Source organism: Sphaerodactylus townsendi, linkage group LG05, assembly GCF_021028975.2.
Source record: "Sphaerodactylus townsendi isolate TG3544 linkage group LG05, MPM_Stown_v2.3, whole genome shotgun sequence".
NCBI classification, from domain to species: Eukaryota; Metazoa; Chordata; class Lepidosauria; order Squamata; family Sphaerodactylidae; genus Sphaerodactylus; species Sphaerodactylus townsendi.
In genome coordinates, this window is record NC_059429.1 from 5250904 (window position 1) to 5268539 (window position 17636).

At 50.5% G+C, this 17636-nt stretch overlaps 1 protein-coding gene across 1 annotated transcript in view; it reads right to left on the reverse strand.

Annotated features, from left to right (window-relative positions):
• Positions 1 to 17636, reverse strand: part of CPAMD8 (C3 and PZP like alpha-2-macroglobulin domain containing 8) — a 77802-nt gene that overhangs the window by 40775 nt on the left and 19391 nt on the right. The window contains 13 exon segments of the mRNA XM_048496636.1: positions 429 to 480; positions 622 to 764; positions 2339 to 2492; positions 2638 to 2869; positions 6332 to 6394; positions 9375 to 9520; positions 11342 to 11506; positions 12389 to 12538; positions 12631 to 12803; positions 13015 to 13198; positions 14106 to 14234; positions 14792 to 14962; positions 17051 to 17278. Coding sequence (XP_048352593.1) covers positions 429 to 480; positions 622 to 764; positions 2339 to 2492; positions 2638 to 2869; positions 6332 to 6394; positions 9375 to 9520; positions 11342 to 11506; positions 12389 to 12538; positions 12631 to 12803; positions 13015 to 13198; positions 14106 to 14234; positions 14792 to 14962; positions 17051 to 17278 — 1990 coding nt within the window.

A 17636-nucleotide genomic window follows, 5' to 3' on the forward strand; every position in this document is an offset into this window, starting at 1 on the left:
CCTCACCTTTTGACCTCACGGTATATATACTCCACTTGCTTTCCATTCCTACCATCAGATCCTCTGAAGATGCCAGCCACAGATTCAGGCGAAACGTCAGGAGAGAATGCTGCGAGAACACGGCCATATCTCCCTTCTCTGTTTTGCACTTTGCTCCCTCCCTCCCTCCCTCCCTCCCTCCCTCCCTCCTGTCAAACTGTCACTTCTGCATCTCAACTTAACTAGTTCCTGTTTGGGAAGGGAGGGGACGGGGACAAGAAAGGGAGGGGGGCAAAATTGGCGGTGCTGGGAAAGTCTCAGGAAGGCTCATCCAGGGCTACACAGCTACTGTGGAAGCCGCGCATTTGCCGGGGCGCGTGACCCATGAGCCGCCTCTCCCCTCAGGCTGCCCCACCCCCTCCTGCTCAGCTGCTTCAGGGCTCTTTTACCATTAGGACAGAAGAAGACGCTGTAGGTGTACTCCCTGGTCAACCCCTCTGGCTGCAAAAGACAGAAAGAGCATGTCAGACCCCCCCCAGGGAAAACACACGAGGTTTCTGCAGCAGAGGGAGCTCGGCACCCCCGCCACAGAGCCACCTGGAGCGTACAAAGAGTGTGTCCACCCCCGAGGAGAGGGTTTACCTCCACAAGGATGCTCCTCTGGATGTAGTCTACCCCGACCGGGGCCTGCCTGTCCAGGGAGAAATCCTCGGCCTGTTTGTTGCCCTTTGCCAACTGCAGTGGGTCCTGGCAGCAGCTGCTTCCTCCATAAGCAAAGGCTTTGGCTGGCAGGAGACAAAAAGAACAGGTGAGCTTCTTCGTGGAGTCCAAGACGTGCGTTTGTGTGGCTAATCTGGTGGCAGGAAGGCGGAGGCCGATTTTGAAACAAATAAATACAGTGAATAAGCTGGACCTTGGAGGGTTTCACTGAGCACAGAATCTGCCTGTGGTCAGCAAGAAGAAGAAGAAGAAGAGTTTGGATTTATATCCCCCCTTTCTCTCCTGCAGGAGACTCAAAGGGGCTGACAATCTCCTTGCCCTTCCCCCCTCACAACAAACACACCCTGCTCCTGCTGTTGGGAGGTGGGTGGGGGCTGAGAGAGGCCTCGGCTGTGTAGCCTTGGTCAAAGGTCACCCAGCTGGCGTGTGTGGGAGTGCACAGGCTAATCTGAATTCCCCAGAGAAGCCTCTCCACAGCTCAGGCGGCAGAGCGGGGAATCAAACCCGGTTCCTCCAGATTAGATACACGAGCTCTTAACCTTCTATGCCACTGCTGCTTGAAGAAGAAGAAGAAGAAAAAGAGTTTGGATTTATATCCCCCCTTTCTCTCCTGCAGGAGACTCAAAGGGGCTGACAATCTCCTTGCCCTTCCCCCCTCACAACAAACACCCTGGGAGGTGGGTGGGGCTGAGAGAGCTCCGAGAAGCTGTGTAGCCCAAGGTCACCCAGCTGGCGTGTGTGGGAGTGCACAGGCTAATCTGAATTCCCCAGAGAAGCCTCCCACAGCCTCAGGCTGACCCAGAGCAGGGGAATCAAACCCGGTTCCTCCCAGATTAGACCTGACTCTCTTAACCTCCTATGCACCAATAACCCCTCCTACGCCGCTGCTGCTCCAATGTTGGTACTGATTAGGCCGGCTGGCTACGTGGAAATGCCTGGTAAAAAAAGGTCCGTCTTGCAGGCCCCGCAGAACTCCTTGCTGAACAAGATGGCGCCCGGCCTAACAGTTCCCACTTTCTGCCACCCCCTTGTAGGATCGGTGCTTCCGTTTTTAGACTCCTGGGTGAGGTCTTGCAGCGTTGCTGGTCAATTGCAGCTTGCAAATGGGGCTGGTTAAGGAGATCCAGAATGGGGCATTGTGTCTGGGAGACTCGGGTTTGAATCCACGCTCTGTGGTGGGAGCTGGCCCGGTGACCTTGGGCCCATCTCACACGCTTTGGGCCTAATCTGCCTCATCCGGAAACCGTGGTTGTAAAAATGGAGAGGTGAACCATGTAGAAGAAGAAGAAGAAGAGTTTGGATTTATATCCCCCCTCTTTCTCCCCTGCAAGGAGACTCAAAGGGGCTTACAAACTCCTTTCCCTTCCTCTCCCCACAACAAACACCCTGGGAGGTGGGTGGGGCTGAGAGAGCTCCGAGAAGCTGTGACTAGCCCAAGGTCACCCAGCTGGCGTGTGCGGGAGTGCACAGGCTATTCTGAATTCCCCAGAGAAGCCCCCACAGCTCAGGCGGCAGAGCGGAGAATCAAACCCGGTTCCTCCAGATTAGATACACGGGCTCTTAACCTCCTAACTCTTAACCTCTCAGGGTTCAAACGCTGAGAGCTCCACCCCCCGCCCACCCGAGAGGCAAGACTGACCCGTGATGTTGTTCTGGCCCAGTTTGCTGAAGGAGAGAACCACCAAAGTGGGCTTGGCTTCGCCAGGGGCCACGCACTTCTTCCTGGCCAAGTGGTGTTTCCCGGGGTGCCCAACAAACTTGATGCCTTTTGGAACCGCTATCTTGACATGAACCTGCCGAGAAAGATGACTCTGCTCCCAGCCCTCCTTCCAACCGCATGGCTCAGCCAGCAGGGAGGCGGGCGACCGCTCTTGGGCACGAGGGGCAGCTGCCGCTCCCTGCCCAAACCCCACCCTTGGCCAGACAAGCCAGCCTTACCTCCAAGCACACCGCCAGGTAATTGTGGATGGTGAGCGGGATCTTCGTCTGTTCCCCACGGATGACGCGGTACGGAAGGGTGAACTCGACGAAAAACGCCTTGAAGGTCCTCAGTCTCACCTGTCCGGCCAGACCCATCCCTCTCTCCTCAGACATCCCCACAGCCTCCGTCAGCCACGTAGTGACGGAGTCGGGGACTTCCACCTGCAGCTGGATTTCGCCGGACACCTGGCTGCAAACAGGGAGCAGGAGAGACACAGGGGATATGGGTGTCCTGTTCGGGTCGAGGGTGGCCACCAAGGGGCACCCCAGATCTACTGCAGAACAAATGCAGCCAAGCTGCTTCCGAATTAGCGGATAACTGGGAAACCAACGTGGCCACCCACTTTTGACAGATTTCTTCATTTGTCTAGGTGACACCAATGAAAATGGTTATGTATTCCTTCGATTTGGAGTGCCTTGCCATCTAAAGGACCCACTTTCCAGCTTGTTTCCCCCCTCTCTGGGAGGGTTTTAACTGGGGTTTTAATGCTGACGCCATCTTTATTAATTACTGCTGTGTTTTAATTCATTTTTAATTTTAATGGGGTTTTGTTTGTATATGCTGTGTGGAAATTATGTTGTGCACCGCCCAGAGCCCTTCGGGGATAGGGCGGTATACAAAACCCATTAAATAAATGAATGAATGAATGAATGAATGAATGAATGAATGAATGAATGAATGAATGAATGAATGAGTATCTTGCCCAGTATCTTCCAGTTCCTTCTGTTTTGGTTTTCATCTTCCTGTCTCCCCCAAGACCTCATTTGTGACATTTTAAAAAAATGTAAATGTGCAGCTGCCACCTGACATACTGTATATACTGTATATATGTATCTGTGTAATTTTAATTTCAGATATACCCATTAGAAGCCTCAAAGAACTGATGGAAGTTGTTTGAACATACTGGCATACTGAGGAAGACGCACGAAAAACGTTCTTTACGCGCGAGACGCTTCTATGTAGAACCTACAGAATTGATACATGGACTATATGGAACTGAAGTTTTGTTTCTGAATAGAGAATTGAATGGACTAAGTGATTATTTATGTTTAGTGATAAGGGTTGGAATACTTATGCTGTATTTTTAAGAACCTTGTCAGAGAAATAAGGAAATGTAAATACAAATAGAAGTGTTGAGTTGTTCAATTATATATAAGATTAAAATATAAGATTAGACACAGCCAGAGTGCAACGTGTGTATTTTTGAGTTTATTTGGAAGAAAAAATAAGCCATGGTTTTGGCTGCAAAGAAAAAAAAGTAATAGTAAACATTGCATCATTTGTGGGGTTTCCGGGCTGTATGGCCGTGTTCTAGCAGCATTCTCTCCTGACGTTTCGCCTGCATCTGTGGCTGGCATCTTCAGAGGATCTGATGGAAATAAAGCAAGTGGAGTATATATACTTGTGGAATGTCCAGGGTGGGAGAAAGAACCATTTGCATTGATTAAAAGTGCTAAGGGTGCAATCCACCCATTTTAGCATATGTAAGTAGAATCTGGGCATTCCACAGGTATATGTACACTCCACTTGCTTTACTACCATCAGATCCTCTGAAGACGCCAGCCACAGATGCAGGTGAAACATCAGGAGAAAATGCTACTGGAACATGGCCATACAATCTGGAAAACCCACAACGCTCTAGTGATTCTGGACATGAACGTCTTCGACAATACTCAGAGGCTTGCTGGGCCAGAGTGCGCCCGGTGTGCACTCTGTGTTTTCGACCCCTCCCCCCGGTGCCCTGCCCCTCTGTCCCGCCCCCCTGACCAGCCTGGAAACGCGGCCTGTTCCCTTCAAACTAAAAATAGCTTGGTGGGAACTTCACTTCCCATGAGACCTGAGGCTCGCAAAGGGTACCCCCATCTCCTTAGCAAAGAATGGGGGAATGGGCACCCCCTTTGAGGGTCCATAACTTTGGACCCCCTAAACCAAAATGTACCAAACTTGGGGGGGTCCCATCAGGACAGCTTCCAGATGATACGCTGAAAGTTTGGTGCTGATACATCAAAAAATGCGCCCCCTGCAGGAACATCCCAGAAATTTGCCCAAGAATCTTTGTTCTGCATTGAGTTTTCTGTATCGCTGTCAATGGGGGTTGCAGGCTGGGGGGGGGGCACATTTCTGAAGACACAGTCTCAAAACTTTCAGGGTCTCATCAGGAGACTGCCCTGTTGATACCCCCCAGGTTTGGTGCAGTTTGGTTCAGGGGGGCCAAAGTTATGGACCCTCAAAACTGTAGCCCCCATCTCCTGTTAGCTCCCATTGGAAACAATGGGGGATGGGGCACCCCCTTTGGGAGTCCATAACTTTGGACTCCTTGAACCAAACCTCACCAAACCTGGGGGGTAGCATAAGGACAGTCTTCTGATGATACGCTGAAATTTTGGTGCTGATATGTCTAAAAAGCTGTTTAGACTAGAAAGCCCAGATTCTCCTTTTAAATCCCCCTTAAAGGGATAATCCACCCCAAAACAGCATCACTTTCAATGCTGCTTAGACTGGAGAGCCCAGATTCTCCTAGGCAGATTCTGCATGGGCCAAAAACAGAGGTGTGAAAATGGTGTGAAAATGGTGTAAACCCTTTAACACTGTTTTAAACCATTTTACAAATTAACCTTATGGGCCCATGGAAATAAGATTATTGGCTCAGAACAAATTGGGTTTACTAAAGGGAAATCTACATTAGACCATTCTACATTCTTCTAAATATGATGATATCTAAGTATGTCGCAAGGGGCAAATCCAACTTGTATTTTGCCTTTTTAGACCTAAAAGGGGCATTTGACTCGGTGAGCAGGGAACTTCTACGGGAAAAACTTTTAAAAATGGGCATAGATGGCAGGCTGCTTGCCCTTGTGAAAGCCTTGTATACTAACACCACTTTCCAAGTGTGATGTGATCGATCGGGAAAATTAACACCAAAAATTAAATCTTCCATAGGTGTCATAGGCTGCGTGTTGGCCCCTCTTCTATTCAATTTGTTTATTAATGATTTGTCCCTCGACCTGAGATCGGTCAATGCACCTTGCCCCAGCTTTGGTAATGTGACCCTACCATTGCTTTTATTTGCAGACGATGCACTATTACTCTCGAGAATGAAGTCGCGCCTAAATAGATTGAATGCAACAATTGTTGGACAACCCTGATCCTTCTCTCTGTATGATAGTGGCAGACTTTCTCCTGGAAATTACTAAATGCCAGTAGATTTCCTTCGACCTGTATTGTATTATGCTTTTTAATCCGTTTTTTATTATTGTTGTACTGTTGTCTATGCCAATAAAGGCTTGCTTCTCAGCCACAAATCACCAAGAAAAGTGGAAAGTGGCTGACCACATTGCAGCTCCAAGCAAGAAGACAAAGGACCTCCCTGGAAAAAGGAGGACAGCCAATGGCTCACGGGGCCTGACAAATCGCCAGCAGGCAGAAAACTTGCGGTCACCGCTGCCCAGAGGGAACATCCCATGAGGGGCAATCTCAGCAGACGTCTCCCTGCAACGGGCCCTGTCCCCATAGCCCAGTGAAGTCCAAGATGCCGGGGTGGCTGATCCCACCCCTCTGCCCCATTCCCAAAGGGGAGGACCCCAGGTGTGAGAAGGCCCGGTGGAGTTTGCAGCTCACAGGGAAGGCAGAAGCAGAAGACCCCAGAATTACCTGACATTCAAGCAGCGCCAAAGCCATGTCTCTGGGAAGAAAACTCTTTTCTTCTTCTCTGTCCTGTGGAAGATAAGAAATCCATGCCCAGAAGGGTTCAAAAATAGAAGGTACAAGGGGTAGAGTCACTACCCATAGGAGTGGCCCATGGTGAAGTACAAACAGAGCCTTTACGGCTCTGGCCCCTGCCTGGTGGAACACTCTCCCTCCAGCTTTCCGGGCCCTGTGGGATCTTGGTAAATTCCGCAGGGCCTGTAAGACTGAGTTGTTCCACCGGGCTTTTGGAGAAACCAGCCGCTGAGTATGCCCTCTCCCCTATACCATCGGGACCCGTTACTGGGATATATGGGTCCTTATTACTATCAGGACCCGCTACCTCTCCCTCCCCCTCCTAGGAGGATTAGGTTTTAGGTGGGAGGCCATCTTAGGACATAATCGTTGTTTTATTATATTTCTGGGAGTTTTGTACGATGTTTTTTATTTGTGATTTTATGTTGTACACCGTCCAGAGCCCTTCGGGGATGGGGCGGTATATTCAATCAATCAATCAATCAATCAATCAATCAATCAATCAACTATTATAATAAATGAATGAATTAATTTTAATAATAATTAATTAATTGAATTGAATAATGAATTTTATTATTATTATTATTATTATTATTATTATTATTATTATTATTATTATTATTATTATTATTATTATTATTATTATTATTATTAGATGATTCACTGGAACTTGTGCCACAACTACCATCTGCCTGTGACAAAGAACTGGTGGAATCACAAACCTGAAAAGGTCACTGAAAATGAACACATAAAACTACTCTGGGACTTCCGAATTCAGACTGACAAAGTTTTGGAACACAATACTCCTGACCTCACGATTGTGGAAAAAAAGAAAGTGTGGATAGTTGATGTTGCAATTCCTGGTGACAGAAGGATTGATGAGAAGCAACTGGAAAAACTTACACGATAATGAGGATCGGTTAAGGATTGAACTTCTACCTGAACTCTGTAACAAGTAACCAGTAAAGGTGGTCCCAGTGGTGATCGGCACACTGGGTGCAGTGCCTAAAGATCTTGAACGGCACTTAAAAACAATTGGCGCTGACAAAATCACCATATGTCAGCTGCAAAAGGCCACCCTACTCGGCTCTGCACGCATTATTCGTCGATACATCGCACAGTCCTAGATGCTTGGGAAGTGTCCGACGTGTGATGTAATACAAAATCCAGCATATTGATCTTGTTTGCTGTGTATAACTGTTTTGTATCAATAATAATAATAATAAAAACACTTCAAATAAATTACATTAAAAACAAAAAAAAGGGGGAAAATTAAAACCACTACTTAGGATTGCTACTAAACTTAACAAGATGCAGTCCTAAATCTCTAACTGCCTTCTCATGATCAAAGAAGAGGCCAAAAGCACCGAGGGGGGGGGGGGGGCTGTTCTGAAAAGGTCATTCTCATGCACCCACCAATCAAGCTTCTTTGATTGATGGAACAGTCGAGAGGACCTCTCCCTGGGATTTTAATTCTCAGGCAGGTATATATGGGAGAAAACAGCCCTTCAGATACCCTAGTCCCAAACCATGTACGGGCTTTAAACCGGCATTTTGAATTGGGCTTAGGAGGGTATCAGTAGCCATCGAAATTGCTATAGTATAAGGACTGCCAGCTCCCAATAGCTGGCCCCAACTAGCAGTCTAGTCACAGAGCTTTTCACTAGTTGCAGTCTCTGAACATTCTTCAAGGTTAGCCCCAAGTAGAGTGCGTTGCAAGAGTCTGAATGCCACGAAGGCGTGGGTCACTTCGGCTAGATCTGACTGAGCCAGGAAAGGACACAGTTGGCACACCAGCTGAAGCTGGGCAAAAGGACTGCAAACCACCACAGCCACCTGGATTTCTAAGGTGACAGCTGGGTCAGTATCTCTCCCAAGCTGTGAACCTGATTTTTCAAAGACAGGAGAGATCTGGTCTGCCTTTCTATTATGCCAATCAGGACAGGATTTCTGGTCGCTGAGCCAAGGGGGACATCTGACTCCCCCCCTCCCCCCATTTTGGCTGGAGTGAACAGCACCTTCCTTCAAGGTGCTGGTTCTGACCTTTAAGGCCCTTTACGGCCTGGGGCCCTCATACCTACGGGACCGTCTCACCCCTTACGTCCCGAGTCGTGCCCTCCGCTCTGCGGAGGCAAATCTACTGGTGGTCCCCGGCCCCTCCATGATGCGGCTGGCCTCCACGTGGGCCAGGGCGTTTACTACCCTGGCCCCGGCCTGGTGGAATGCCCTTCCTCCAGCAGTTAGGGCCCTGCGGGACCTTGGAGAGTTCCGCAGGGCCTGCAAAACGGTGCTGTTCCACCGGGCTTTTGGGGGGGTTGGCCGCTGAGCCCGCCCCTCGTGTTGTCCTGGGCACTGGCTATCTATTGGACCATCTGCCAACCCCCTCCCCTCCCAGGGTTTGATCACTGGGGTTGGGTGCCAGACGTCTTCTATTATTAATCAAATTATTTATTGAAGGCTACTACTGCTGCCGTAGTTTTATAGTTTTAAGGCTTTGTATTTTAACTGGGGTTATTCGATTTGTTTTATTGTATTATTGTTTGTTGTGCACCGCCCTGAGCCCTCTGGGGGTAGGGCGGTTTACCAAACCAAACCAAACCAAACCAAACCAAACCAAACCAAACCAAACCAAACCAAACCAAACCAAACCAATCAATCAGCAGTGGCGTACGAGGTTAAGAGCTTGTGTATCTAATCTGGAGGAGCCGGGTTTGATTCCCAGCTCTGCCGCCTGAGCTGTGGAGGCTTATCTGGGGAATTCAGATTGGCCTGTACACTCCCACACACGCCAGCTGGGTGACCTTGGGCTAGTCACAGCTTCTCGGAGCTCTCTCAGCCCCACCTACCTCACAGGGTGTTTGTTGTGAGGGGGGAAGGGCAAGGAGATTGTAAGCCCCTTTGAGTCTCCTGCAGGAGAGAAAGGGGGGATATAAATCCAAACTCAAACTCAAACTCAATCAAGGCATCCCTCTACCTTGGCAGAGCTTTGGAACGATGCGTGGAAGCAACCAGCGTGCCTGTGTGGGGCTGGAAGGCTGGCACGGCCTCGTCGGTGTACATGCTGCCGTGCTGTCTGTGACTTAAGTTGACAAGGTCCGTCATCACGACCAAGCCGGTTTCCTGGGCAACACAACAAATGGGAAAAGCCTGCTGTTAGAAACCAGTTCGGCCATCCTCACCCAAGAAGGCCACCCTTCAACCCTCTCCCCAAAATATCTGTAGATGGATAGAAAGGTCATTGAGCCACTGAGAATGTCTTGCCAACACACACAACCATTCCCAGGCAAAGAGCCATCTTCCCAGAGCTGCTTGGAAAACTGACTTCAGACGTTGCAAAGGGCTTTGAGTGGCATCTTCTGCACAGGAAAGAGGGAGCTGGTCTGTGAACAGAGCCCCCCCCCCCCCCGCCTAGGGTGCAGAGGCCAACAGCAGATGGACTGGAGGGGACAGTGGAGGGTTTCTCTGGAGGCTCTACCCACCATAAGAACATAAGAGCAAGCCAGCTGGATCAGACCAGAGTCCATCTAGTCCAGCTCTCTGCTACTCGCAGTGGCCCACCAGGTGCCTTTGGGAGCTCACGTGCAGGGTGTGAAAGCAATGGCCTTCTGTGGCTGTTGCTCCCGAGCACCTGGTCTGTTAAGGCATTTGCAATCTCAGATCAAAGAGGATCCAGATTGGGAGCCATAAATCGACTTCTCCTCCATAAATCTGTCCAAGCCCTTTTTAAAGCTATCCAGGTTAGTGGCCATCACCACCTCCTGTGGCAGCATATTCCAAACACCAATCACACGTTGCATGAAGAAGTGTTTCCTTTTATTAGTCCTAATTCTTCCCCACCATGGACTTCCCTTGTTCTGTGGACTCTCAAGAGACTTAAAAAGGCCAAAGGAAGGCCAATGGCTCCTGGATTGGTTAAAGCACCATTGGGAGAATAGCAGAAGCCTCCCTACTGCTCTTTAGAGAACAACCTTATTGCCAGGATGCAGTGGGTACCCTGCCCTGCCCTCTGGGGAGTGGAGCCCCCCACTGCGGGAGCTGGAGGGGTGAGGAAGGGGGATCCGGCCTCAGAGGTTGGGCTGCCGGCTGTCCCGGAAAAAAATTTGGCTTGTTCCCATGCCTTAATCAATGGAATTGAGCAAGTGCCATTTTGGACAGGATAGAGACAACTCTGTGTCCCTGAAACCACTGTGAGAGAAAGACACAGGAGTTCGCCCCAATAAAAACAAAGAAGAAGAAGAGTTTGGATTTATATCCCCCCCTTTCTCTCCTGCAGGAGACTCAAAGGGGCTTACAATCTCCTTGCCCTTCCCCCCTCACAACAAACACCCTGTGAGGTGGGTGGGGCTGAGAGAGCTTCGAGAAGCTGTGACTAGCCCAAGGTCACCCAGCTGGCATGTGTGGGAGTGTACAGGCTAATCTGAATTCCCAAAATAAGCCTCCACAGCTTCTGAAAGACAGGTGTGGGGCTGCAGGAATGCACATCTGCTGAGCAAGGTGCTGACATGAGGCATTCTGTAAGGTCGCAATGCAACCTCGATGGAAAGCCTGCTGTAGTTCCTGGCAGGGTGCCTGGAATAGTTATCAGTCGCTTTCTGCTTGCCTGTGTGAAACTGTCTGTGTTAGTTTCAGTGTGAGAACCTGGATTGTTTACGGGAACTTTGGCGGGAACTTATCTGAAGCCCGTAAAAGCGGCCGCTTGGGTTCTGGAAGTTAGTTCCCGCATTGCCTGTGTTTGACTAAGGATGCCAGCTCAATAAAGAACTTGCTACAGTTGCTTTTGACTGGACTTTACTGGTTCATTACACATTCGCCGCCTGCATGCTCGTGCAGCTGCACTCTAGCGCACGAAACGGCTGGCCGGGCAGCACTATCACCACAGCCATGGCAGAGCTTGGGCACAGACAGGACAACAAGCTGAAAAGACAACAGGGGAAACCTCACCGTAAAGGCAAAGCGGGCATCTTTGGTGACATCCCAGTGCCAGGGGAAGATGGAGGAACGGCGTCGGCGCCGGCGCAAAGACGCGCCCGGCCACCAGAAGTGCCCATCTTCCTTGGCGGCCCCAAAGAGGTCAGAGACGTCATAATCCGCCAGTTCCCGGAAGATCTGTGTGAGAAAACAAAGCCCACCCTTTGCAAAGAGTAGCGAGGCTCTGGCGACGGCCCACGTGCCCCAGGAAGCAACTGCTGGAGGTGAGAAGACCTGTGCTCAGAGGCCGTCTGAGCATGCTGCAACAACAGCACAAGGAAAGTTTGGCTTCTAGTTTCTGCTTGAAGGCCTCCGAGGGAACGTCTAACAGAGCGCAGGTCAAATCCAGCAGGGCTCTTCTTAGGCCCAAGACTGGGCTCTGGGAAACAAGCTAGTGGTGTCTCTCTAGAGCAGTGATGGCGAACCTTTTCGAGACCGAGTGCCCAAACTGCAACCCAAAACCCACTTATTTATCGCAAAGTGCCAACACGGCAATTTAACCTGAATACTGAGGTTTTAGTTTAGAAAAAAACGGTTGGCTCTGAAGTATGCGTTACTCGGGAGTAAGCTTGGTGGTAGTGGGTGGCTTTGCTTTGAAGCAACTGTGCGACTCTTCCAACGGATGAATCACGACCCTAGGAGGGTTTACTTGGAAGCAAGCCCCATTGCCTGCAACCGAGCTTACTCCCAGGTAAAGGATCGCGCTTTAGTTCTTCGCATGAAAACCAGTGGGGTTTAACAGCACTTAACAGGGTTACCTACACTGCTTCCCCAAAACTAGGTCTTAGGTTTAATGCTAATAATCGAGACCAGCGGCCCAGGCCAGCCTAGATGTGTGTGTGTGTGTGTGGGGGGGGACTCTGTTTGTGTGTGCCCACAGAGAGGGCTCTGAGTGCCACCTCTGGCACCCGTGCCATAGGTTCGCCACCACTGCTCTAGAGCTCTGCTCGCAGTCTCCTCTTTTTGACACAGCTCTTCAGGTGCACCCCACCTTCCCACCCCACCTGGGGGCCAGCTCACCTGTGAAGGCATCAGCTGGAAACCTGGCTTAAGCAAGTAAACACTTTTATCCACAGTAGCCAAGCAGACACAGCTCCCCTTTGCGGCTTTGATCTTGATGCCCACGGAGTCCCCCGGCCTAGTCTCATTTGCCGAAAATGCTACTGAAACCTGGCATTGGAAAAGAAGGCAGGCCCATCACCCCACAAGCCACCTGGAGTGGCCAGCGGGCCCCACGAGCAGCCGCTCCAAGGGTCGTCTACCTGGTTTTCAAAGAAGGGCTTGACAGAAAATTGCAAGCTGTCTGTCACCCCTTCTCCGTCCTCCCGCACATAATACACAAGGAGGCGGCCCAGGGGGGCCATGCTGGGGGTCACTGAGAAATGGAGGGACGTCTCACAGGCGTTCGTCTCGGCAGCAAGAGAGCCAACGGGGGCTAAAAGGAAAAAGGAAAGTCAGGGGTGCAAAACACACAAACAGAACAGGAATGAATCCTGCTGGAACAGAGCCAAGCCCAGCCCAGTGATAGACACAGTTGCTCGCCCAAGCCAAGAGTGGCAAAGCAGCCGCTGGTGAGAGAAGGTCTGTAGCCCACCAACCCTCTTCTTCCCGGCCCCTCCACCACTACCCCAGCCCCAACACTGTGCCTGGGAGGCGGGCCGCGTGGATGCTCCTGCTGGATGACGCAGCCGCCCGTCTGCTCCTCTGCTGGGTCACGTGGCTGGACTGCAGCCCGGACAGCACGATGTTCCCTCGGGACACCACTTCGTAGTGGAGAGTGAAATTGCACGGGCACGTGGATTTGACAGCCATGCTCGCCTCGTCTCCCACCTGAGAAGAAGAAGAAGAAGAAGAGTTTGGATTTATATCCCCCCTTTCTCTCTTGCAGGAGACTCAAAGGGGCTGACAACCTCCTTGCCCTTCCCCCCTCACAACAAACACCCTGTGAGGTAGGTGGGGCTGAGAGAGCTCCGAGAAGCTGTGACTAGCCCAAGGTCACCCAGCTGGCGTGTGTGGGAGCGCCCAGGCTAATCTGAATTCCCCAGGTAAGCCTCCACAGCTCAGGCGGCAGAGCAGGGAATCAAACCCGGTTCCTCCAGATTAGATACACGAGCTCTTAACCTCCTACGCCACTGGATTTGTTTGTTTGACTGTCAGTCTCTCACACTGAGATTCGAGGCAGATTATGGGATATAGAACACCGTCAGTATAAGACGGTTTGTTGAATAGTGCAGTCTTAGAAGAAGAGTTTGGATTTATATCCCCCCTTTCTCTCCTGCAGGAGACTCAAAGGGGCTGACAACCTCCTTGCCCTTCCCCCCTCACAACAAACACCCTGTGAGGTAGGTGGGGCTGAGAGAGCTCCAAGAAGCTGTGACTAGCCCAAGGTCACCCAGCTGGCGTGTGTGGGAGTGCACAGGCTAATCTGAATTCCCCAGAGAAGCCTCCACAGCTCAGGCGGCAGAGCGGGGAATCAAACCCGGTTCCTCCAGATTAGATACACGAGCTCTTAACCTCCTATGCCACTGCTGCTCCCTGGGGAGAAAAGGACAGCCGCTCCAGCCTCCCTCGCCTGCAGGAACTTCTAAAATAAATCTCTTGAGGAGCGTGGAGCTGAGTCCCCTCAGCCGCAGCCTGCCTGGTTAGGAGAGACAGACAGAGACCAGTACCCCACCCCCCCCAAGTCTTCAGCCCAGCTCCTCCCCTCCTGACACCCTGAGGCCATGAAGGGACCTACCAGGAAAGGCCTGTCCAACATCTGGAGCTGCAGGTAGCATTTGCTGGGCGAATACCAGCTGCTGATGGACAGGTAGTTGGGCAGGTAATGGTCCCCCACAGGCTTGCCGTCAGTGGCAGTAACTTTAGTCTGGAAAAGGGGAGGGAGGCGCAAAGCACAGGTGTACACAACATAACACAAGCCTTTATTGGCATATAAAACAGGACAAAATTTTAAAACAAAACAAGGTTAAGAAATACAGTTAAAATTGCTAAAATTACTAATTTCCAGTATGAAATATTTGCAACACTTTCACAAAAGAGCACATCAGAGCTGTTCAGGAGACTGGGTATCTTATAACACTCCTGCCACTGAGAACATTGCAAGAAAATGGGATTCATGTATTTCATGCGTATCTTATTGTATTTAGGGCATAGAAACAGAGAATGGTCAAGTGTTTCAACCGTAGTCATATCACATGAACAAACTCTTTTAGAACGTTCCATATTCTTAAATCTTCCCTCCAGCAGAGCGAAGCACAGGTGTAAAGCACAACCCACCTGCCCAGAGGAGACACCTCCCACCTTGACCCCTGTGACTGCCACGGGCCCTGTCCGATGGCAGGGAAAAGGGATCTACACACCCACAGCCAACCGGAACCGAAGGGGTTGACAGTCCTGCTCATCTCCCTGAGGGCCTTCACTTACTTCCAGCCAGATGAATTGGGCAGCTGCGGGGATGGACGGGATTTCAAACAGCACCAGGCCCCCGCGAGAGGTCAGCTCACTTGTATAAATGTTGTCCTTTGGCATGAGCTCTGCTTTGACCTGGACCGTGACCCTGTCTGCTGGGCTCCCGTCGGGATATGTGACTTCCACCTGAAGAAAAGGGACCGGTTAATATTGCAGTGGGGGGTGGGGGGGAGTTCTGGGGAGCATTAGCAGGGATGGATGTAAAGTGATGCAAAGTGATGCACATAGGGGCAAAAAATCCAAACTTCACATACACGCTACAGGGGTCAGTGCTATCAGTCACAGACCAGGAAAGGGATTTGGGCGTCTTAGGGGTGGGTAGCGTGGTGGCCAAGTTTGCAGATGATACCAAATTATGTAGGGTGGTGAGAACCGCAAAGGATTGCGAAGAGCTCCAAGCGGACCTTGATAAATTAGGTGAGTGGGCAAAGAAATGGCAAATGCAGTTCAATGTAGCAAAATCTAAAGTGATGTACATGGGGCAAAAAATCCAAACTTCACATACACGCTACAGGGGTTAGTGCTATCAGTCACAGACCAGGAAAGAGATTTGGGCGTCTTAGTGGATAGCTCCATGGGAATGTCAACTCAATGCCTGGCAGCTGTGAAAAAGGCAAACTCTATGCTGGGGATAATTAGGAAAGGAATTGAGAATAAAACTGCAAAGATTGTCATGCCCTTATGTAAAGCCGTGGTGCGACCGCACTTGGAGTACTGTGTTCAGTTCTGGTCGCCGCATCTCAAAAAGGATATCGAAGAAGAGAGATAGAAAAAAGAGAAAGTGCAGAGAAGGGCAACTTGAGGATGATTTGAGGGGATTGGAGCACCTTCCTTTATGAGGAGAGGCTGCAAGCGTTGGGGACTCTTTTAGTTTGGAGAGGAGAGACGCCTTGAGGGGATATGATTGAAGTCTATAAAATTATGCATGGGAGTAGAAAATGCTGACAGAGAGACATTTCTCTCTCTCTCACAATATGCACTAGGAGAACCAGGGGCATTCATTGAAAATGCTGGGGGGAAGAATGAGGACTAATAAAAGGAAACACTTCTTCATGCAACGTGTGATTGGTGTTTGGAATATGCTGCCACAGGAGGTGGTGATGGCCACTCACCTGGATAGCTTTAAAAGGGGCTTGGACAGATTTATGGAGGAGAAGTCGATTTATGGCTACCAATCTTGATCCTCTTTGATCTGAGATTGCAAATGCCTTAACAGACCAGGTGCTCGGGAGAAGCAGCAGCAGCAGAAGGCCATTGCTTTCACATCCTGCATGTGAGCTCCCAAAGGCACCTGGTGGGCCACTGCGAGTAGCAGAGAGCTGGACTAGATGGACTCTGGTCTGACCCAGCTGGCTTGTTCTTATGTTCTTATGGACTGTGGCATGAGCAGGCTGGGAGCATGGATCCAAGATGGACTGCCAGTGGGGTGAAGGTGCCATTAAAGCAACGTGACCAGACACATCCAGGCTCAGACCTCTCACTCTGCCACCAAACTCACTGGTTTAACAGACCAGGTGCTCAGGAGCAGCAGCAGCAGCAGCAGAAGGCCATTGCTTTCACCTCCTGCCTGTGAGCTCCCCAAGGCACCTGGTGGGCCACTGCGAGTAGCAGAGAGCTGGACTAGATGGACTCTGGTCTGATCCAGCTGGCTTGTTCTTATGTTCTTATGTTCTTATGTTCTTATGGGTGCCCAGTCAATTTCACTTCGCCTTGCCTGCTATACAGGGCTCTTTTGAGGACAGAATGGAAGGTGGGGGGGATGCCCTGATCTCCTTGGAGCAAAGGCCAAATTAAAACCCTCCTGCATGAAACAGTGTGTGTCCCTGGCAAATGCCAGGCCCGGCCTTCAACTGCACACAGGGTTCTCTCAGGCAGAAAACAGTTTGCTCCCTTCTGCCCCGCACACTGAATGGGCTGCCTGATCTTTAGGGTAGGGAAGCGGAATTAGGGGGGAAAAAAACATAGGAAAACAGCCGGAAGGGACGTCCAAGTCCTATCCTAATCCAATCCCCTGCACAATGCAAAAACAAGATCAATCACAACTACCTCCCCACATTTCGCCCATGACCCCTGCTCTATACCCAGTTGCAATAGGAGAGACCAACGCTCTGCCCTGCACACGCTCAGATGCTCTTCACCCAAATCTGTTTTCAGAATCCCAGAGAGCATAGCCCCGCTTCCCTGCAGGCTACCCACCGCGCCCAGCCCCCTCACCTTCCCCCTGTAGGGCAGGCCTGGTTTGAACTGCTTGCGGGTGTCCTTGCTGTATCTGATGTCCACCAGCTGCTTCTGGACAGGGGTGGAGTCATCAAAGGTCACTTGCTTGTTCCCGTCGGCAGCCGTCACCATGGCCCAGATGCTGACAACACCTCTGAAGTGCTCTGGGATGTCCACGGGCACCATGTCGCCCACACACACGTCAAAATGTGCAGTGCCGTCTATCTGCCAATGGTGCCACAGAAAGAGACTTAAGGAGAATCTAGTAATCAAAATCACACAACAACTCTCACTGAACAGCAATGGACTTAAGAAGAAGAAGAAGAAGAAGAAGAAGAAGAAGAAGAAGAAGAAGAAGAAGAAGAAGAAGAAGAAGAAGAAGAAGAAGAGGAGGAGGAGGAGGAGGAGGAGGAGGAGGAGGAAGAGGAGGAGGAGGAGGAGGAGGGGGAGTAGTAGTAGTTTGGATTTATATCCTTCCTTTCTCTCCTGCAATCTCCTTTCCCTTCACCATCACAACAAACACCCTGTGAGGTGGGTGGGGCTGAGAGAGCTCCAAAAAGCTGTGACTAGCCCAAGGTCACCC